At 33.1% G+C, this 21,459-nt stretch overlaps 3 protein-coding genes across 9 annotated transcripts; all 3 read right to left on the bottom strand.

The window, feature by feature from the left end:
• Positions 1–56: 56 nt before the first annotated feature.
• Positions 57–5,059, bottom strand: LOC103502627 (inactive metallocarboxypeptidase ecm14). 2 transcript variants are annotated; one of them, XM_051082068.1, is made up of 12 exons: positions 4,516–5,048; positions 4,274–4,331; positions 4,029–4,086; positions 3,840–3,950; positions 3,436–3,573; positions 2,922–2,991; positions 2,780–2,835; positions 2,425–2,550; positions 1,524–1,663; positions 768–840; positions 600–674; positions 57–512 (listed from the first exon to the last, which is right to left on the bottom strand). In XM_051082068.1, the coding sequence occupies exons 3-12, from the start codon at positions 4,074–4,076 to the stop codon at positions 198–200; spliced, it is 1,152 nt and encodes a 383-aa protein (XP_050938025.1). In that variant the 5' UTR covers positions 4,077–4,086; positions 4,274–4,331; positions 4,516–5,048; the 3' UTR covers positions 57–197. The 2 variants fall into 2 exon arrangements, with proteins under 2 accessions (XP_050938025.1, XP_008464857.2); XM_008466635.3 differs by lacking the exon at positions 4,274–4,331 and having other exon boundaries at positions 4,516–5,059.
• Positions 5,060–8,471: 3,412 nt separating this feature from the next.
• LOC103502626 (protein DSS1 HOMOLOG ON CHROMOSOME V-like) lies at positions 8,472–12,380 on the bottom strand. Its single transcript, XM_008466634.3, has 3 exons — positions 12,214–12,380; positions 10,349–10,474; positions 8,472–8,861 (listed from the first exon to the last, which is right to left on the bottom strand). The coding sequence occupies exons 2-3, from the start codon at positions 10,437–10,439 to the stop codon at positions 8,734–8,736; spliced, it is 219 nt and encodes a 72-aa protein (XP_008464856.1). The 5' UTR covers positions 10,440–10,474; positions 12,214–12,380; the 3' UTR covers positions 8,472–8,733.
• An 874-nt stretch (positions 12,381–13,254) lies between these two features.
• LOC103502625 (uncharacterized) lies at positions 13,255–16,154 on the bottom strand. 6 transcript variants are annotated; one of them, XM_008466632.3, is made up of 5 exons: positions 16,016–16,154; positions 14,483–14,884; positions 14,207–14,389; positions 14,037–14,123; positions 13,255–13,771 (listed from the first exon to the last, which is right to left on the bottom strand). In XM_008466632.3, the coding sequence occupies exons 2-5, from the start codon at positions 14,820–14,822 to the stop codon at positions 13,719–13,721; spliced, it is 663 nt and encodes a 220-aa protein (XP_008464854.1). In that variant the 5' UTR covers positions 14,823–14,884; positions 16,016–16,154; the 3' UTR covers positions 13,255–13,718. The 6 variants fall into 6 exon arrangements, with proteins under 6 accessions (XP_008464854.1, XP_008464855.1, XP_008464852.1 ...); XM_008466633.3 differs by having other exon boundaries at positions 14,037–14,120; XM_008466630.3 differs by adding an exon at positions 15,095–15,128 and having other exon boundaries at positions 14,207–14,884; positions 16,016–16,145.
• Between the last annotated feature and the right edge of the window lie 5,305 nt (positions 16,155–21,459).

Below are 21,459 nucleotides of genomic sequence, written 5' to 3'. Positions count from 1 at the left end.
TTAAAAGAAAGAAACTTTGATTGTAGGTTGATAGGTTGCAATGCTAAGGGAGAAGGTGGAGAAAACCATACAAATGTAACTTTGATACTTGGTTAAATAGTAACTCACTGACCTTACAAATATGAGATCATCTATAATAACTCTTTTTGAATAAAATATGGCACTAGACATGTGGAGTTCAGAAACTAAACATATTCTCAAATGGAAATGGCAGAAACAAGTGGTCTGGTGAACTTGTTTTTAGAAATTCTAGAACAAAACATGAACATCAATAAAACTGATGACAACAAAAATAGCCTAAAATAAGTTCTCATCTCTTGCATCCCTAGGTCAAACACCTCCCTCTTCTTTCCATATCTGCTACTTCTCTCAATCAAGTAACCTTCAAGATATTCATCAATGGACACCAGCTTGTCTACGTTGCTCTTTGGATGGAACTCAGTTTCGTCAAGATACTCGGGACCCATCTTAAATATTGTAAAAAATGCAGCAGACCAATCGCTAAGCACCCTCTGAAAACAAAGATGAAAAACGAATTCAGCCTAAGGATTTCCATGGGCATCAATTGGTCAATATGACAAGAAAAGATAGTTGCATACGTTGAAGGTATTGGGATCCGTGGGATTGAACATTCTAAAGCAGTCTTTTGATGAGGCAGCTTCGTCTCCATATATCTGATATAATCAAATGAAGAAGAGAGACTTATTTTAAGACCAAAAACTAAGATTATTTTATGAAAGTTACATTGCAGTTCTTGTTTGACGAACCTCAAATGTGAAAGCCATAGGAACTCGAGCCTTGTCAAACATGAAATCTGTGGCTGTCCCATGTGCCAGATACCTTAAGACAACAATAATTATGCAGGAAAAAGTTCAGTCCCAATTGCACATCAAGGATGGTATAGCAAGAGCAATTAAGGGATTCAATTAAAAGAACAAAAATTTTGAAGAAGAGTTTCAGATGATTTTCGTTTGAATTTCAATAAAATTGAGTGAGTATAGTTATTAATTAAGGTTTAAATTGATCAAGATATAACTATTCATCTAGAGTTGTAATTTTGAACGTTTTAGAGCATAAATTATTTTTCCCCCTAAAACGTTAAAAGTCCTCCCTACATTCCTGAACTTCTAGTTGTGATTCAAAATCCCTACCTTTAACTGTATTTTAAAAGGTCAATCCTACCTTTCTTAACTAAAAGTGGTACATCTTTTGCAAAAATTGGTTGATTTGACACAATGTAACTGGTAGGTACCTAAGAAGATGGGCTAATCTGATAAATTGTCCAATATTTGTCCAGAAAAATACTTGGGTATTTTCCGAGCTAAACTGATCTTTGATTCTTGAAGGAATGCTTAGAGATGGGAGTAGTACGAGTTGCATCAAAACATTACCCATTTGTCTATATTATAACAAATATCGAAGAATGAAAAATGAAGATTCATTTAAAAACATATAAAACAGGTGTAAAAATGGTAAACTGCTATCATATTGTAGTTAGAATCGCAACAAAGAAGTGAACTAACCCGACAGAACCTCCGCCAGATCCTATCATGCAGCGGCTGTGGCAATGGAGATGATTCAGCTCTTCAAGCAGAAGTTTCATTTGTTGAGCAATTTCACCGTCAGGAGTTGTGTTTTTGTGGTCATAAGGCATGAATAAAGCCTAAAGAAGTAACAATCAAAACTAGCAAGTTATATAAAATGAGCATAGGAAAACCTCAGCTTTTAGTTCAGCAAATAAACAGAGCAGAGAGAGAAAAAAAAGGTGTTACTAAATAACAGTAATACGATTCCCTTTTAGATTTTGTTATGATTTTCTTTTTCATAAACATGATTCAGAAATCTGTATCCAGTGATAATAACAAATTCGAAAGAGGGAGAGAAAGCTGAATATGTCAGGTATCTATTAAACACAAAATTGAAATATTGGATGCTTGTTAAACATTTTCAAAGTTCAGATATCTTTTCGACACAAACTTGAATGCTCTTGTAACTTAACCATATTTATGTCATGGAATTTTTAAGTACAGTTTCATCAGTCAACTGAACCAATCACATTGCTAGCTGTGATTTTAACAGAGAAGGAAGTAAAACACAATTTATTCTGGGTTTTAATAATGGTGAAAAGCAACTCTAGTCTGTATTCATTAAAATTTTCACTAATCATAATCCAGGTTTAGAAGAAAATAGTTAGATGTAGCTACTCCAGTGTTCTCCCAAGCGCTATAAGATTGAAAGCAAAGGGAGAGATTGTGAAAAAGTAGCACGATCAATTTTGCTTCAAGGGAACGAGTCATATGGGAAAAGATCAAATCCACACTGACCAGATAATGAAGCCTATCATAATCCAGGTTAATAACTAATTCTTGTTGTCTTAGCACCTCAGACTCGGGCAAATACGAATACCATTGGTATGTTTCTTACCTCCATTCCAGAGTGCACATTGACCCATATATGTGGATCAAATCTTAAGGCAATTTTTCGCATAATTTGAGTTTCGGGTTCGCTGAAAGGTGCAAATCCAGGATTTTCCTCATAAGGATCATAATCCTGCAATAGGGAGGCGAATGACTAAAATGCTTGGAATAGAAGAGTATCACAACAATTATAATTCACAAAAGCCACACAAACATCCATAGAACCTCATAAGAAAAACCCTTGTTTCAAAAAATGAATATGATGATTTCTCCTTGGCTTCTCAGTAGGAACTTATAACTCAGTCAACTATATCAAAACCTTGTCAAATTATTTCAATGAAAATCAGAAGATAGATACCAACCTTTTCCTTTTTACCCCAATCGACACTCCAATTCCTGTTCAAATCAACACCTCTCCCTGTCATAGAAGACAAACTCAGGCATGTCAATATCTACCTTAGGGACTTTCCGTGACTATATAATGGATTAAATCCTCGGCATTACCATTTCTTCTTTCACATAAATCCCCACCCTCGACAAGCCTTCGCCCATTTAAGTTTTCCATTGGCACCACCTGACAACATACATAAGCAAGCACATTATTTATGCATACAGTATCTTGTGATTTAAGATCGAAGCACCAATATCAGTTAAAAGCATAGATTTATTTTACAAGTTTTTTGTCTCCCTTTGTTAGTTCCTCCGCTTAACATTAATCTTTTTCATTTATTCAACGAAAAGAGACAAGTTTTTCTCTAGTTTGAAAGAAAAAAGAACAGAAAAAACTGGGCTCTATAGGGTTAACTGCACGAACTTCATTGCTACATAAAAAGAAAGGAAGGGGCTAGCTGGAAACCCAACGGTTTGGTAGCTTAATGGTTAAGAGTTTGGATTAAAATTTGGTCCAACCCTTAGGTTATGGGTTCGAAAACCTAGTAGGTGTTGAAGAAGATGAAAGAAGAAGATGATGAAATGTATGCCACATATCAATATAAAAAGTTGCAGCCTCCACGCATACCTTAATGACAAGCTTATCAAGTGTGTTGTTTAAGGAAGCTCGATCCATGTGGGGCAACAAATGTTCTTCACTCAAGATTAAGAGAATTCTTAGTGCAACTTCTGTTGTTATGAGCTCCCTTCCATGCTGTCCAAAACTCTGGAAGACAAGGAGTAATCATCTGTCAAGAACACCAGCAATTGCCAATCTGAGATGATATGTTCCCTTAATCGTTAAGGAGAGGAAAAATAAAGAAAGAAAGACAGAAAAAAAAAATTTAATCTAAATAAATCCCATTTTTGTTTAGATCAAGAAGCTTTTGCTGCTTTCACTTTCAACATGGATAATGCATCAGTCTAAAAATAACATCAAGGGAATAAAATCCTAGAAGGCCAAATGAGTACACAATTAAACACAAAACTTACAAGAAGTATCCGGAATTTTGAGGTGTCATCAATGTTATTCCTTCCACGGCGATATGTAACAACTGGAATCTCTGCAGCATAGCCCTTATTTTTGGACTTCATTGTCTCTATCTGCATAAATATTGAAAGTAAGTAACCAAACCAAAAGCATCAAGCCTCAATAAAGGAGAACCAACAACAAGAACATACAGTCAGCTTATCTGGGTGTCGATGGACCAAAGCTTCTATCTCCTTCATCAAATCAACACTGCAAGATCCAATCACCCAACAAATTGGGAAGTTTCAGGTATTGAAAGTATTCAAACCAAATGACTCCAAAGTTCATATCCAAAAAGATAAAGACCCTACTGTGAAAATCTCCAAAACTTGGATCGAGTTGTATCAAACTCTATAAAACAGAGGCGCACAAAATATGGCCATAAAATCAAACTTACCCTTTTTCCAGAATTGGGAAAGTCAAATACACACATATCTAGCCACTACATCAAATTTCTAAAACCAAAATTACAACAGAGAATGAGCATCAGTTATATGATTAAATACCCAAATTCCAAAGAGAGAAGAAGAAGAAGAACAACCGTTAGGATAGTAACCAGAAAATTATACTTTGCACTTAATCTCATCCATGGTAATTAACAAAAAGAAGTAAAGCAATCCGAATCAGAGAATTACCCACCTAGAATGATAAAGATCGTGGTTGATTGGAGTTAATCTATCGGGATCATCAGCAGTAACGAAAAGACACATGAAAGATGTGAAGAAGAAGAAGAAGGTGATCCATAAGGAAGAAAAAAAAGAATAGAAAGGGCGACCCATATGGGAAAAACAGGGAAAAACAGATCGTGGGTGTTACTTTCAGTTGAAGAGTGGCTTCATTGTTGGAAGCTTTTTGAGAAATGAAATGGAAAGCAGAAGAAGAAGAAGAAGAAGAAGAAGAAGAAGAAGAAGAAGAAGAAGAAGAAGAAGAAGAGAAGAGGGAAAAAAAGATGGAATTTTGTGCACGTTCAACGGTCTTGATTTTGCAGGCTTTTACAATAATCATCCCCAATAGGGAGGATTGATTGTAAGAAACTTCTTCTTACGGAGAGAATTTGAACAGTAAAGCGATTGGGCCAACATCTGCTTGGTTGCGCAATTTCAATCCGACATCATTCATCCATATGCCAAAACCAAAACACAACTGTTTTTGTGGATCTCCCCTGCCTTCTGCGTTTTTGTCTTAAAAAGAAATATGTTTTTATTATGTTTTCTTCCCCAAATTTTCCTTCTTACTTCTTATTATTTCCTTTTGTTCCTAATCACTCTATTTTAAATAAATCTTACCATTTAATAGCATGTTTTTGAACTAACCAAAACTTATTTACAAATATAGTAAAATTTTAGTTTTTATATATGAATAAAGTGATAGACACAAATACTAATAGTTAGATGTTTATCCGAATCTATTACAATCTAAATCTAATCTATGGTATCATTAGTAAAAAGTAAAATTTGAAATTTGGCCATATTTATATAAATTTTAATAATTTTGTAACTTAGAATAATTATCTTTAGTATTTTAAAATTAAATTTGATCAATTTTAGTTGAATACTATTAACAATTTTTTGCTAACAAAAGATACTACAAAAATATATTTACAAGTTTTATAAAGGAATGCTCGTACAAACTTAAATTAATTGAAGTACATAAACTAAAATAGAAACTTTTTGTTCGTCGTTTTCTTTCTTTTAATTTTTTCTTGTTTATTTTTAATTTTTCATGATTAAAAAAATTTGATTTAGAATAATATTGAAGTAAGATTTTAAATTGAATTTTAATAATAATAAATATTGTTAAATTTAGTTAATTGTAGTTCTTTTCAAAGAAAAGTATTATATACGACAAACTATTGAAAATATTTACAGCAAAATTTTATATTATATCGATGATAAATAAAGATAGATTTCTATCAAATGTCATCTATAGAAGTCGATAAAATTTAAAATTTTAATATATTGTGTAAATATTTTGATTCATTTTACTATGTTTAGAAATGTCTTTTTCTTTTATTATTTTTTTAAATTAAAAAAGATAAAAAATGATTATTTAATACAAAATTAAGGTAAAAAATGTGAATTTAAAAATTTATAGACTAAATTAAAACAAAACTCAAGATAAATTAAAAGTAACAACATTTCAAAATTTGAAATACGTAACATTTGGAACGAAAACGTAATTTCTCCTAACCTTAATTACAATCCAAATGTGTCTCATTTTAGTTTGAATCTTCTTTGTCAAAGTGGTGCTGATATTCTGTCATAATTGATTTGTTGTCCATATAATAGATGTCAACAATCATGGCACATCAAGGTCCTACTCCAAAATGGGAGTTTCCAAAAGGGATAGGGGATAAAACCTCATCCTTAATACCACTTTTCAAAGTTGTATGATACCATTGAAATGGCTTACTAATGATATTTTTAATATAGTTCAAAGAGTATTAATGAAACTCTCGAAAGTTTAGTAGTTTAGATAAATTGTAAAAATCATTTTAAAGTACGAGGGTAGTTGCAATTACATCATCAAACTTCAATAAAAAAACAGTTGAGTCTTTAAATTTTTAAAAGTATTAATATTACATTCTCAAGTTTAGAATAATGGTAAAAATTGGACTAACAAATGATAAAAATTGAATTCTCAAACTTATATAATCAGTACAATAATATAAGTTTAAGGGTTCTATTTTAAATTTTGTATAAGTTTAAAAGTATAATTGTAACTATCTTAGTACTTCTTTCCAATGCAGATGGCTAGATTTGAATCTCCACCTCCTGGTTAAAATACCTTAACCAAACTCTTCCTTTTCATAGTTTATCACGGTTGTATCAATAATGGTGACAAGGGAGATGGTGGTGTCTACCATACATTAATCTCATAGATTATGTCCCAAAGTTTGAAGTGAAAACAACTTGTCCCCTCCTGTAGAAAAATCCTTTATAAGTCCTCCATTTTTTGGGTTGAACTTGGGAAGCCAATTCCCATTCAAATCCCAACCCACAACACACTGAAATAACACTATTTATAGAAGAAAACACCTTTCCTCCATGCCATCCCAGATTTGGCATTCCAATAACTTCATCGAACAATTCCTCCTCTGACAATGGAAACCATTCTTATCCAATTTTCTTAGTATGAAAGAAAACAGAAGAATATGGACAGCAAATGAAATTTATTTACCTTTCTCTTTTGCTTTTAGAGTGTCCCTCTCTTTATTTCAGCAGTGCTATCTGTACTTTGAGGACAATACTTTCTTACCCATAAAGCATAAAGTGAACAAATAGTGGACTTTACCTTTCCTTTTTCCCCATTACCATCGTTTGAGCTTTCTTGCAATTACATTCCCAAAACTCTTGCCCTGAAATAAATAAGAAAAAATAAGAATGGGAAGATTAGATTAGACTTCATTAACTTGAATGAGAATCCAAATGTATGTGGTACATCTAGTGATAGTAATGGTGTTTAAGGTTCCAAAATGGTTGACGGATTTAGTACATGCCTAGGAGGTTCGACCCCTCGTCAACTTTATTGTCTTTATATAATATATATAAAAAAACTATTTAATTTTTAATACAAGTAGCTTAGTGGTTACTCTATCCCCTTTCAGCCCATGTTCAAATTTTATTTATCTAATTCATTTTTCATATTTTTCTTTTAGTCATCTGTCAATATATTTTATAGATCCGTCACTGGTTGGACGGAATTTATTTTAGTATTTGTTTCGTTTACTGTGTGCTACCTCAATATACTTTTGAAAATAAAAGAATAAAAGGGGACTCACACTAAAAGGATTATCAACGTGGATTCCATCTTGGTGTCGTAGAGGTTAGAATGTTGAGGCAAAATTTATCTAAACCAATGGCACGTGAAAATTAAAATCTGAGTTAATTTGTGAGAGGTGAATTAATTTCAATTGCTAAGTTTGGAGATTCATTGAGAAAAACAAAAAGAAATTAGTGGGGTGGTGGATTCATCTATAAAGGAAAAGAAATTTTGAAAAAAACATGTGTGGGTCGTGGAGCTATATTTTTTGCGCTAAGAAGAATTAAACTAAGAGCAATGATGCTTTTCTTCTCGAGTATTTCACAGTGATCAAGTAAAATACAGTGTGTATTTCTCTATTTCGATTCATAGTTTCTCTCATTTTATTCCAAGATATCGAGTTGTGGTATTGAATTGAAATGATTCTTATTGGACCATTTGAAAAGAAATATTTGTATGCGTGAGTGTAAAGGTTTCTTTCATTCTCCTTGATGAACATAGTTCCAAATTTAGGAAGAACCAGTATGATATAATTTAATTGATTCCGTATTTGTTCATATCTTACCTATCTTACAATAAATTGAAGCTTGTTAGACAAAGACAAGTATACATTGACAATCTAGTATGAATATAATGTACATCATCATCTACCTTAAGTTAGAATCATTCAAAGCCTAATTATATTAAATTTACTTCATAAACTATATAGGAGTCCTAAAATTTTTACAATAAAGCCATTCAAGAAGCCGTAGTAAGTTTGGTATGTTCATAGTTGAATAAGATAGTAATAAAAATTTATGATCATTAAAATTTGACTTTCTTGGACAATTATATCGTTTAAACAATCTATAATTCCAATTGCTTAAATCACTTTTGGTTTTTTTCAGTAAAACTTCAAATTCTGAATAGGTAACTACCACACAATTAATCTCTGGTCGCCGTATCTTCTGGACAATGACAGGCCATAGGTATTCAATATGCCGATGTTAGACACTATTTGAGTGATAGAAGGCAAAATAAAACTGTCTTTGAAGGTCAAACAGTGCAAATTAAACATAGGTGTTGACATGTAAAAAGAAAGTGCCTAAATTCTCTTCATTTTTTCTCAGCATTGTTCTCCAATTCTCTCTTCAGCTGCAACGAGAAGTCATCATTAACATCATCATCATCCCAGTCATCTTCCCATTGCTGAGTGATTTCTTTGCCTTCCTTCACTTCCCACTCTGTAATCCATTTGACCAGTGAGAACCAGAAGGAAAGATTATAAAAATATCATAAGGCTTAAAGATGTTAGGCTAAGAATAACAAGAAGAGTAATACGCTTTACACCAGAATCTGAGGAAATATTAGAGTTGCAAAATAACTTTGAAAAGGAGGAAAAAGAACCACCATGACTTGCCTTACTATTTCCCAAGAGCATGTGAATAAGTAAAAAGTTCTTTAGGAGGGATGTGTTAAAAGACCTTATGACCGTTGCATATATATAAAAAATCTAGTGTGTTACTTGACAGTGACATGCGACATCAGTCAAGGTGCACTTAAGAAACCTAAACACTCTTATTTAGATAAAAAAAAAAATAATAATAAATACATGAAAGCTCTCAGACAAGATCAAAATGGCAATCCATCAAATCTTTCACTTCATTTCCAAACTTACAAGCATTTTTTGCTAACACATTGCGATTGTGACATGTATAGAACATACAACATTAAGTTAACAATTAACAGTGTTAGGCTAACGTCACATATGCAAGACTTGTAGGACTGTCAAATCATAGTTTCAGTTGACAACATTATCGAGCAACCATATGGTCTGAATACAAAACACATTCTTTGTTATCTTCCAAACAATCAAGTAACCGTAACCATTTCTGAAAAATAGGGAAAAGCGCCCACTTTCACTGAACAAAGAGAAGTGGTTTTATGGTCATCTCTCTCTCTCTCTTTTAGGAATATAAGTTGGAAAAAGTTTACTCTTCCAAGAACATTTCAAGTAATCAAAGCAAAATCTGAATATACTCCATCCAAAAGCTATTCTATCAGCTTCCTTATATAACACTTCAAGCACTTCTGAGCTTAAAAGGAAAATGTATGTCACAGAAGAAATCAACTCCAAATAAACTTTTTTTTCTTCCAAGAAAACAAGTAATTCTATAAACTTTTTTCAAGAAATAAGTCACTACATTAGCTTCAAACAAACATCTAGAGGATTTTAATAGATTAATTTTTAAAGAGAAAAGGGTCCATCCAAATATATACTTGAGGGACATGTCTTTTAAAACCATGTATTAATCCAACTTTTCTTTTTCAATACGCTTTTTTCATTGATTATTACTATTGCAATTGAGTTTACAAACATTCTGGCTTATTCGTTTCAGACACTGGATTCCACGACTTTACTTCGAAACAATGTTTTTTTTTTCTTTTTTTTTTTTTTTGACAGAGACAGAACTGCTTCATTGATAGATGAAGAAATAATGAATGAACAAGCAACAGTAACGAGGCATCCAAATGAAGAATACTAGCAGTTAGGATTGGGTCAGTAACAGGATTTCCAGCCCGTTGCATAACATTCACATTCATTTGGCTGAAAGAAAGGAGATCTTGCACAACAGGCACTAATAAATGAAAAATGGGAGCAATTAAAACCTGCAATAAAGGAATCCAAACAAGGGAAGGAATAAAAAATAAAAATAATTACAAGCCATACCTTCATTAATCTCAAACTCTTCAAACTCGTCATCATCCTCAAATAGGTCAACTTTCACTTCCTCAGAAGCTGCTTTCAGTTCAGTTGCCATCACAAAGCTCAAATTGATCTACAAATCTTTGTAATCTGAAAGATCAGCAAAATTTTTGAATTACATTAACAAGTGAAAGATAAACAACTGAAAGCACATTTTTCTTTCTTTTTTTCCTTTTTGTTGTTTAATGAAAAAACAACCTTTCATTGAGAAAAAATGAATGAGCACACAGAAAGAGGAAAAAACCATGAAAAGGGAGGCCAAGAAAGGAAGGGTTTTCTCGTTCTATTAAATAATACCTATTGGGTAGTTGCAAAAAACCACCGAAGTCCAAAGAGAAACATGGAAACAAAGAAAGGACCAAACATACTTGGATCTCTTTCCAATCCTCTAAACACTCAATTATTCCTCTCTCCTCAAAAATCCTACAATATAGCACACTCCGGCAAGCCATAAGAAACAACCCTTCTTAAAACGCAAATGGAGAAGGAACCATAGAAATGTTCAGGTCTCTAGAGTGGGCTAATGAAAAGCCAAATGCCTCCAAAAATCGTTCATACAATCTTCAAAAAATATGATCCAGGTCTTCCTTTGCCTTCCAAAGGAGGGTTAAAAAAATGGGCCAATTAATGTAGGTTGCTTTCTCAAGACTTAATCAAGAGTGTTACATTGCCTATGGATGACCTGATAGACAAAGAACTTAACCTTCTTTGGAATCTTAATATTCAAGAGAGCTAAGAAAAAAAATCCATATTGGGTGAAGGGTCCATCAAACAATTGAAAAAAAGAAAAACTACAAGAGAGACCTCCAGAAGGGTTAGAGCATCAAATACGCACATCCCTTCTACTGATCCTAATCAAACTCCTTTATCAGAGACAGAAGGGCTGACCATCCTTTCTCTAAAGAACAATGAAAGCCGCACGACAAAGAGAGGAGCTCCCAAAGTCCCAGACAAAACTAAAACCTCATCCACGAAACAGTTTTTCAAAGAGGATAAATGGTAAAGATGAGGGGTCTATCTCCTACCACTGATCCTACCCCAAAAGCACGATTTCATCCCCTTCCCCACAACACAATAGACTAAATGAGAGAAAGAAGGAAGGTCAAAAGAGATATCCTTCCACTCAAAGGGGTGACACCGTACTTACTCGCGATAATCCTTCACCACTGGTTTAAGACTCAAGAAGGAAATGTTAAATCCATTTCACCAACAGGTTTTAGTAACTGAGTCCTTAAATTCTCAAGATCAAGCTCATGTTCACAGACTTCAAAACCACATCCCAATTCACAGGCTAGGCCCCTTTTCCATCATCCATAGTTACACTTAAAAGTTGTACTAAGATAATTCAAAGAACTAAATGGGATTTTTGCATTTTTTTATAGTACTAAAATTTGAAGCATAGGGAGCCAACTCGAAAAGGAAAAATATATCTTTGAAAACGGTAGCCTTCGAATATCAAATATACAGTCTCGAGTTCTGAAACTTTTCTGTTCTCCAAATGCATATTTGAAAGCACAGAAAGTAAAGAGTTCTTATCACGCAGCCACACTGAGCTGGCCCCATTCTACATTTCTGGTTGCAGATTCTAGACAAAAACAGAGAAGAAAGCAGACCCAGAAGAGAGGAGTGGAGGCAAAAGGAAAAATAAGAAAATACATATGTTCGTTCTCTTCCCTCCTAATTCTGAGGAGAATCACAGCAGGAATTATAAAGCAAGGAATCAACTAAATCATAATTCAAAAGACAAACAGTAAAGTATAGTCCAGAGTGAGAAATGTAACATTAAAATTGAAAGCAGATAAAAATGGAGAGAGAAAGAAGCTAAGAACCTTGGGAGAGAGTTGTGATGAGAGAGCCGTGGAGCAGGAAAGATCGAGGGAGTCTGGTATTGATTGATTTTCTATTGGAAAAATGAGTCGAGATATCTTGAGAGACAAGTCGGCAAGCCGATGCTTTCTAAATCATTATTACTTTAGGAATTCAGTTTCATGACAATTAGATCTATTATTGGTAGAAGTTGATAAAAGCTTATTTTATTTGTTATTTTTGTAATTAGTTTGATATTTTTATTATCTATTGTTCTTTCTTTCTAGAAAAAAATAAAATTTCTAAAGTTGGTCTCTATGAAGTCAATTAAGAATTCTACATTGAAAAAAAAAATTCATTGTTCTTATAAAATAGATGTAGTATCAAATAAGTTTCAACCCCCTAGGAGATAGGAAAAAAAAAGGTGAAAAAAGAAAAAGATGAGGTACTTACAAGGTGACAATTTTAAATGATGTGAGAAATCATGTTGTTATTACTATTTTGGATTTAGGTTTAAGTACAATGTTTGATCTCAGTTTTGAAAATAAGATGTATAACTAATTTTAAAATGGGTAGTTTCAAACATAACAAAATGACCAAAATAATTACAAATTATAACAAATATTCATATTTTATTAATGTTAAATAGGAAATTTGTGTAATTTTATAATTATTTTTAATTGATTTGAAATTTACAATAGTTTCCATTTTTTAAAGAAAAACCATTTTCTATCTCAATATTGCACATCTTGTCACTCCTCCCTATAGACAAACTCGGGCTGGACTTAATTAAAGCATAATACTTCAATGATTGAGTGAAAATTTTGAATCGTTCCCCCATAATTCAGAAATGTTTAAAGCATCGTAAAGTTAATAGACAAAAAATAAGAAGTTTGAGTGTAGAGTTGTAATAACGTAATTTTTCGACAAAGGAACAAACTTCAATATTAGTTATTTAACTCCACTTATAAGTCGGATCAAAATCGCAAAAGATTCAAATTTGAATCCCCAATCGCAGGTTAAACATAATTTAATCATAACTGAAAGAAAAAAGGGAGAAAATATCGGTTAAAAACTTCCAAAAGAAAGTTAATGATCTAGACAACAATTACATGGTAATTGAACAGATTTGAATGTTAGATTCCAAAGTGTAATCAACTCAACAAGTAACTAAACTATTTTCTTCTTTTTAAAAAAAAAAAAAAGAAAAAGAAAAAAGACTTTCAAAGCCCTTCCAAATTGTTCGAACTTCAAAGTTAATTGGATTCTTAGGTTTTTTTCCCAACTGATTCAAATGAAACTCCTGGAAGAGTTTCATGTTGATAGGAGCAACATTTTCTAACTTCATGTTGCCCAAATTAAACTCCATAACCTAAAGCTCCATAGAAAGACTACCTTGCCAGCTCTCAAGGAATACTGGTTTGCTTACTTAGTTTGTCCACTCGTGCAACTATGGCGGAAATGGCAAATGGCCCTCGCTGGTCTCCAAAATCGTTATTCATTAGTGTAACAAAACTTCTTTCAGATTTCACTGAAGGTTGCTCAGAATATTCAAAGCCTTCATCCGTTGGATCTCTTTCCCTGAAGAACATAATAAACCTGTTAGCTACCCGTTCAATCCAAGTGATAATATCGGGTGCAAGTATGAGTGAGAACAATCAAATGTTTATTCCAAAGGGCACTTTATCAATGAAACTAACATAGTCTAGGATCTACGGTTTGAAAAATTAGAATGAAGTTTTCAGTAATAAATATAGGTTGATGGAATGTTGAGATAGAAGCATGTTTTTTATTCTCATCCATCATCATAACGTGATATTTAAAAGAAATTTGAAGCAATTTTTACCTTCCTCTACGGACAGGTGCATGGATCTCTTTTCCAGATTAATGGCAAAATTGCTGAGCTCAGAGGGAGGCAAACCATGGAGCACTACTAAGTGACAGAGAAGCATTCTTAGCAGTGTCAAACTTAAATACTGAAAGTGAACTACAGTGATTATTCAACACACAACTTACTCTCGATGACCCCTTTTTGATCCGACTTGTCAAAATGTTTTAGGAGCTTCTGTAGATTGAATAGACGCTCTGTTCTCTGCTCATCAGTAATCCCATTTGAATCGTCAGATCGAAGAATCTCCAAACCAGGAGGGATTCCCAGAAGATTGGATCCAGTGACAGCCAGAAAATTACCAGGCTTTTCTGTGAAAATGGGAAATGAAGACCTAACAGGTGAAAATGCCATAGGAGAGGTTGCAAGAAAAGAAGAAAATGCAGGTGCACAAGATGTGCTACCTCCCGATGCTCTTTTTTTGCCAGGCTTCACATCAACTTCTCCGTTGGCATAAACGTTGTGCTCATTTACCCCAATTCCTTTGAAGGATTGATGGATTGCAGAGCTCGGTGAGCATGTAGGGTTGGATCTCTTACTTCCTGAAAGCTTACTCCCATTCATAAGTTTTCCGCCCAAAGAACAGGAAGTTTCAGGATAGTTATATATGATGCTCCTATTATCATTTTGCACATCCCTTAAAGCAACCTTTTTCTGTGCAATAGGTGACTGTTTACTCTGATACACACACAAATTAGTTTCGCAGCTGCTCATTCCACCACTATTCAACTTGCTATCAATCATTTAGAAAACTTGAAGAGCTCCAACCAAATAACAATTTCAAATTATCTCCTAGAAAAGTCCATCTGCACATGCAAGATAAAATTAAAATTTCCACCCAAGATAGCCATATCGTTATTTCCCGACCACACCAACAATCATGTAAAAGGATAAGCGCACATTAAAGTTGAAAGCTAGTGGGTTTATGCTGCAAAGATTGAAAACCAGAACTGCTGCTACACAAGACTATCGTAATACATAAATAAAGAAGTCGATAAGTGAAGTACAGTATATACTTTTTTTCCATGACAATTGGCAATGTTGCTCTACCTGAAAGGAGTACAGTTTAACTTTCCAGTTAAAATTATTTTATACAGCAAAAAAGCAAATGATAAAACTGTATACATCAAATGCCTTAATAATTTATTTTCGAATATGTTTACAACCCCTTCCAAGCCCTTAACATTCAAACATTTTATTTTAGTGCTACAACTTTGTGTAGAAAATTATTTAATAAAAAACAAGACAGAAAAACATATTTTGATCATTTACTTGATGAGTAAACGCATAGATAAAAAATAGGTTGCACTCACATAACAGGTCAATTGCCATATTTCAAAGTGGATCCAGAATTTCGTCAATTGACAAATAACTAAATTGATTTTGTATTCAAAAGTTGAACATCGAGCAACTATGAGAGAATGTCTGAAAAATAAAATTGAAAGATAGCCAATAAAAATAGGATTTAAACCAAAAACGATTCATCTTGCTAAACTGACCATATTTTACTTATACACAACCAAAGAAGGTTCTACAAACAACTTGAATTCACACTGAAATGAAATGTAAGAACACAGATCTAGGCAAAACGATTTCCGTAACAAGTGAGACATAATGAAGAAAAATTAACAGTCAAGGTCGAATTGAGTCGAGAGAAATGCAACAGGTCAAACTCATACAGTCAAGACGGTTTGCAATTTTGCTGCAGCAACATGAAATAAAATCAAAATCATCTACAGCCAAAAAGTAACAAAGATTGAAACATAGTTTCCTGTATTCATTCGATTTATGCGGACGCATCGACGAGAAGAAAAGAAAGTCGGTCGGCAAAGCTTAGGGAGGGGAGGGGGAGCTCGGAGAGCAGTGGAGGAAGAACAAAAGATGGAAAAATATGCGTTGGAAGGGAGGAAATTAGGAATTGAGTAGAGAGATTGTACCTGAGTGTGAAGCTTGTTGTTCTGGAACCGGCGAGAGGGAGGGGGAGAGGGAGAGGGAGAAGGAGAGGGAGAGACGAGTTCAAAAGGGAAAAGTTTGGCTCGAAGAAGATGGGTTTTGTTTTTTTGTTTTTTTTTTTTTTCAATTTTGTAATTTTTTGAAAATTAATTTAATTTAAAAGTAGCGGCCCGAGGGTCCACCCTAAAACGAGAAAACAATCGTGAGGGCGTCGGGCGGATGGCGTATTCAAATAAGTACGCTCATCATTTTTGAATTCTTAGCTTAATTTGAAATAAGTGACGTTTCTTTAGTTTAAATTGGGAGTGAGAAACGTTATCACCTAGAAAGAATATAAACGTATGTTGAGCTCAGTTTTCTTATTGAAAAAATCTTTAAAAAATATAATATTTATAATTTCGTATAAAAATCAAATATAATAAATTTTATCTTTTAATAATTTTGTTTTATAAAGTATAAATAGTTTGTTAATTTTTAATACTTTTGGAAAAACTATTTTGATTGACTAGAACAATAAGAGATAGTTGTGAAAACTTTCGAATTAATTCTTTAAATTTGAGGTTTTTTTCGATAGTTATGTTTAAGTAATCTAAAGTTGTCTGTTTAGGGTTTTTTAAATAGACTTTTCAATATTTTTTTCTTTGTAGTTTAGAAAGTGGATTGTGGGATCAGAAGTAGTTTAGATTGGATCTAGTTGTTGTTTTATATATAATACTTTATCATATCATAAAAGTAACCCTAGAATGGTAGTTAGGCATGGAAAAAGAAGTTGTATTTCCCTGGTCTAGGATTCGTCGCAGACGGGTAGAAGTCTATGGAATCTATATGGATAGTTTGTTGTTTTAGCACTTAAATTATTATCTTTAAAATGTTACTTATGCAATTACAGTGAAAATAAAATAATTGGATACTAGTAGTTGATTCATCACTTGACACGTGATTTAGGGTAAGATTTTTAGACTTTTTAAACATAATTTTGAAAAACTAAATAGCAAACTTTGTATTTTAAGGTTTGGACCATGGTAGGAAATGAATGGCATAAAATAAGTATAATATGAAATATAATAAATAACAGTGTATTTTAATTTTTAAAATAACTTAACAATCATATGATTTGAACAAGAAAGATAGTAATTTAAAAAAATAAAAATAAAAATTGAGCACTATAGTGCTGTATTCTCAAGACTTTATTATGAATCGAGGTCGAAAGAGAACACAAATCTTTTAGTCATAAGATCATATATACAAAATGGAAATGAATCCAACCAAACAATAACCAAAAAAACAATATAAACACACCATACAAAATGATAAGAAATGAACTTAATTTTTTTAAAAACTCTCAAAAATTTCCCCAATTTAACAACTCCTCCCAACAAGCTATCTAAATGACCGTTTGATTTGACTATCAAATACGACCATTGGATACAAAGGCTATACGCAAGTCTTTTGTATTCCAATTTTTCAAAAGGAATGAAGACCAATTGTTAAGACAAATAATCAAAGATCCATGGGTCAAGATGAGAAAGCATTAGGTAGTACCTCTTTATCATTTTTAAAATAATCTCTATCTAATCATGAGGAGGACCAACAAGCAATTGCAATTAATTTGATTTTCAGGATTAGTTGAAGGAGAACCAATGATTATGAAAGTTGTCCTTAATTAAAATCTTCCAACAAGACGAAATCGTGTGTAGTCGAATATATAAATCAAATCAAAATTTCAAAGTGAGACTTAGTGATCCCAGAAGCAAGGTTAGCAACCGAACAATTGTGGTCGGCATTTGTACACATTATGTTACGGCAAACATTGTTTTGGTCATATTTGCATCAATACAATTTCGTTCTAGCTAAATGATAATTTGTTTTCATACACTTTTTGCATGTTATTTTCATCCATGCTTGTAAATGGAACAAAATTACAATATTTTACTTCTTAAAAATTAAATAGCTTTAAACAACTTCAACTTAAAATATAATATAAGAAAACACACAAATGTGAAAAAGCCCACGAACATCTTAATTTAAGGTCTGTTTGATAACCAATGTTTAGTAACTAATTCACTTTTTGGTTTTTTAAACAAGAAACTGGTTCTACAAATTTTGATGGAAAATTGAAAATGGAAAATAAAACTTAAAAGATACATTTAAAAAATTCAGAAAATAAAATTAGTTAACAAACATGTATGATTTTTGATAAACGGAGTGAGATAATCAAATAAACCTCTAGTTAATTCTAAAGTAATTAACATTTGTAATAGCTAGAGAGACAGCAGAAGAAAATAATACAAAAAACTTTGGTAACCCAGTTCGACCAATGTTACCTACGTCTGGGGAGCTGCGCGCAGCTCTGTTAAGTAATATTATTATGATTCACTCTTAGTCAATATACATCGATACATCATATGATCTCTGTTCAACTATATGACTATTATAACATGCTTGTTAGCTAAAGACTCTAGGCTCCCCCTAAATGTATGAGTGAATCTACTTGACGATGTCTTCATACTCCCCGTGAGTTTAAGGTGATCTCTTTGAACACAGCTTCGTCTTTCACATTACTCATCATTAAATCATCACAGATCAACACTATTGGAGTTTTTGTCTAAAAGATTTTATGGAATATCTTTGACTAAATATCTTTGATTAATGAATTAAAAGATGAGATATTTAAGAGATAAAAGATTTCTCACTATTCTACAAATCTTGTTGAGAAAAGAAGATTTATACATATATTATATATGTGCATAAATAGGACGTTACGTGGTTGTTACGCGTGTGACGAAAAAACTGAAAAACACAAGTTGAAGAAGATTCACGTCAGTTGTCGTCTGCAGAAGCAACTGGGTTTAAAAGGTACAATGATCTCATGTCTATGAGGTCGTCATGTTGATTGTAGTAACAATAATGATGAGTAACAGACGAAACAAGTGATTGGTATGATCACGATGATCTTTAGAGGGATCTAAAGACGTTGTCAAAGATATTCACTCATGTGTTCAGGGAGAGCCTGAAGCTAGACATCATGAAGATAAGTAATTTAGGGGGAGTCTGGAGTCTGATATCAAGACGCATGTTATTAAGTTATATTATTGAACAGAGTACCATATGTTGTATCGATATATATTAACTCAAGTGAATATTAATAAAGATTACTCATCAGGGTTGTATGCAGCTCCCCAAACGTAGGCAATATTAGCCGAACTAGGTTAACAAAGTTTCATGTGTTATTCTCTTCTGCTGTCCCTCTAGCTATTACAACTGTTATTAGCTTTAGTATTAACTGAAGACTTAATTGATTATCTCATTGTTTTTTCAATGTCGTCAAGAGTCCAACCAATGGCTTGCTTTTTCTTTTTCAAGACTTCGATAAGTCTTTCTTCTTGTTTTTGGTTTAGTTCCCTTGAGAAGATGATTACGAGAAACGTATTCTTTTTTCCTAAGAATATGTATTTCAAGTGTGGTGGGAGAGTTTTGAGCTAAATCCCTAGTTTCTGTGGAGAAAAGAAAAGATTATCATAATTATTTTTTTCTAAAGCATAGTTAACATGGGGTTCTAACAATTCTCTATTTTCAACCATTTCTTGTTCAAAAAATTTATCATGTGTAGACAATTCATCAACTTCATCATGCAATTCTAATAAACATAAAGACAAGCATTCATCTGGATATCTCATGGATTCAAAAATACTGAATGTGACAATGTCTCCATCAAACTCTACACTCAAGGAACCTTTATCAACATTTATAATGGCTTTTGCAGTTTTAAGAAAAGGTCTTCCTAATAAAATAGAGTGAGATGGTTTTAGGCATGCTTCATTCATTTCTAATATGTAAAAATCCGCCGGAAAAATTAGTTTGTCAATTTTTACAAGGACATCTTTTGACTATTCCTAATGGTGAAATAAAAGATCTATCCGCTAGTTGTTTGCATATACTAGTTTTTTTCAAATTATTGAGTTCTAGATCTTTAAAGACGTATGGCATGACATTTATGGATGCTCCTAAGTCAAGAATTGCATGAGAAATTAGTCTATCTTATTACACAAGGTAAAGAAAACATATTGGGGTCATTGCATTTTTCTGGAATATTACTCTTTAGAAGAGTCGAAACATTTTGACTTAACATTACTCTTTCTTTTGTTTTCCTCTTGTTGGTACACAACTCCTTTAGAAACTTTGCATACCTCGAGACTTGTTGGATTGCATCGAGAAGGGGCAAGTTGATTTGCACCTTTCTAAACATCTCCAAGAGTTCTTCCTCCTTGGGTGTTTCCTTTTTTTTGGAGTCAACCTAGAGGGAAATGAGGTTTAGGTATGTAAGGAGTAAAATCATTACGAGGAGATTTATCATTTTTAGAATTAGATGGTGAGAGGTTTGTTTCAACCTTTTCTTCCTTGGACTCATTCTTACTATTAAGAGGTAAGAGTTTGGAAGTTACCTTTTTCTCTTTGGTGGTGGGGGTGTCAAGAATCTTACCACTCCTTAGTGAAATGGCACTTACATTAGCATAGTCCGGTTGAGCCGGAAGTTTGCCTTTCCCATCCATCTTGCTTATGGCGGTAGTAAGTTGAGTCATTTGTTGTTTCATCTCTTGTTGAAAAGAAAGAGTGTTAGTTGCCAAAGCTTTGATAATATCTTCAAGATTCGTACCTTGGTTTGAAGAGGTGGGTGGTGCTTGTGTATGCTTTTGGTTGTCATTCCCCCATCTTAAGTTTGGGTTGTCTCTCCACCCCGAATTGTATGTATTACCGTAGGGGTCATATTTTCGAACAATGTTTACATCCTCGATCACCTCGGGACATTTGTCATTTGGATGACCAACCAAGCGACAAACTCCACACTTGGTTACTTTAAGAGGAGTACCTTGTACAAAAGAAGTAAGAAGAGTAGTCATATTTAACATTTGTGATTTTAATTCACTTACCTCTTTTGTTAGAAAATTGTCAAGCTCCAATGCTCTATTCCCAAAGTTTTGAGAATTTTCCGTCATTCTTAAAATGAGCTCTAGTGCTTCGGTGGGGGTCTTGTCGGCTAGAGCTCCTCCCGCCGCCGCATCTACCATATTCCTGTCGAAAGACAAAAGACCGGAGTAAAAATATTGAATTAAAGAAGGGTCAGAAATATGATGGTGAGGAAAACTAGCACAAAGCTCTTTGAATCTTTCCCAGTATTCCGAGAGGGATTCTCCAAAGACTTGTCTTATCCCATAAATTTTTTTCCTAATATTGTTTGCTCTAGAGGCAGGGAAAAATTTCTCTAAGAATTTCTTTTTTAGACTACCTCAAGTGGTTATGGAACCCGGTTCTAAGTAGTAGAGCCATCTCTTTCCTACATCCATAAGGGAAAAAGGAAAGGCTTGTAAATTTAGTTGTTTTTCCGAAATACCGTGAGGCCTCATGGAATCACAAACCATATGAAAATCCT

The sequence above is a fragment of the Cucumis melo genome, chromosome 3 (assembly GCF_025177605.1).
Source record: "Cucumis melo cultivar AY chromosome 3, USDA_Cmelo_AY_1.0, whole genome shotgun sequence".
Taxonomy (NCBI): Eukaryota; Viridiplantae; Streptophyta; class Magnoliopsida; order Cucurbitales; family Cucurbitaceae; genus Cucumis; species Cucumis melo.
This window is presented reverse-complemented; position numbering and strand designations above follow the sequence as displayed.

Coding starts and splice junctions, on each gene's coding strand:
- LOC103502627 (XM_008466635.3), bottom strand. CDS start 4,655: ATGGGTCGCCCTTTCTATTCTTTTTTTTCTTCCTTATGGATCACCTTC. Junction 4,087..4,515: donor CACGATCTTTATCATTCTAG/GTGGGTAATTCT, acceptor TGGATCTTGCAG/TGTTGATTTGATGAAGGAGA. Junction 1,664..2,424: donor ATGTGCACTCTGGAATGGAG/GTAAGAAACATA, acceptor TTACTTCTTTAG/GCTTTATTCATGCCTTATGA.
- LOC103502626 (XM_008466634.3), bottom strand. CDS start 10,439: ATGGCAACTGAACTGAAAGCAGCTTCTGAGGAAGTGAAAGTTGACCTA. Junction 8,862..10,348: donor AGAGTTTGAGATTAATGAAG/GTATGGCTTGTA, acceptor AATGGATTACAG/AGTGGGAAGTGAAGGAAGGC.
- LOC103502625 (XM_008466629.3), bottom strand. CDS start 14,822: ATGATTGATAGCAAGTTGAATAGTGGTGGAATGAGCAGCTGCGAAACT. Junction 14,124..14,206: donor TCAAAAAGGGGTCATCGAGA/GTAAGTTGTGTG, acceptor TCTGTCACTTAG/TAGTGCTCCATGGTTTGCCT. Junction 13,772..14,036: donor GCACCTGTCCGTAGAGGAAG/GTAAAAATTGCT, acceptor TATGTTCTTCAG/GGAAAGAGATCCAACGGATG.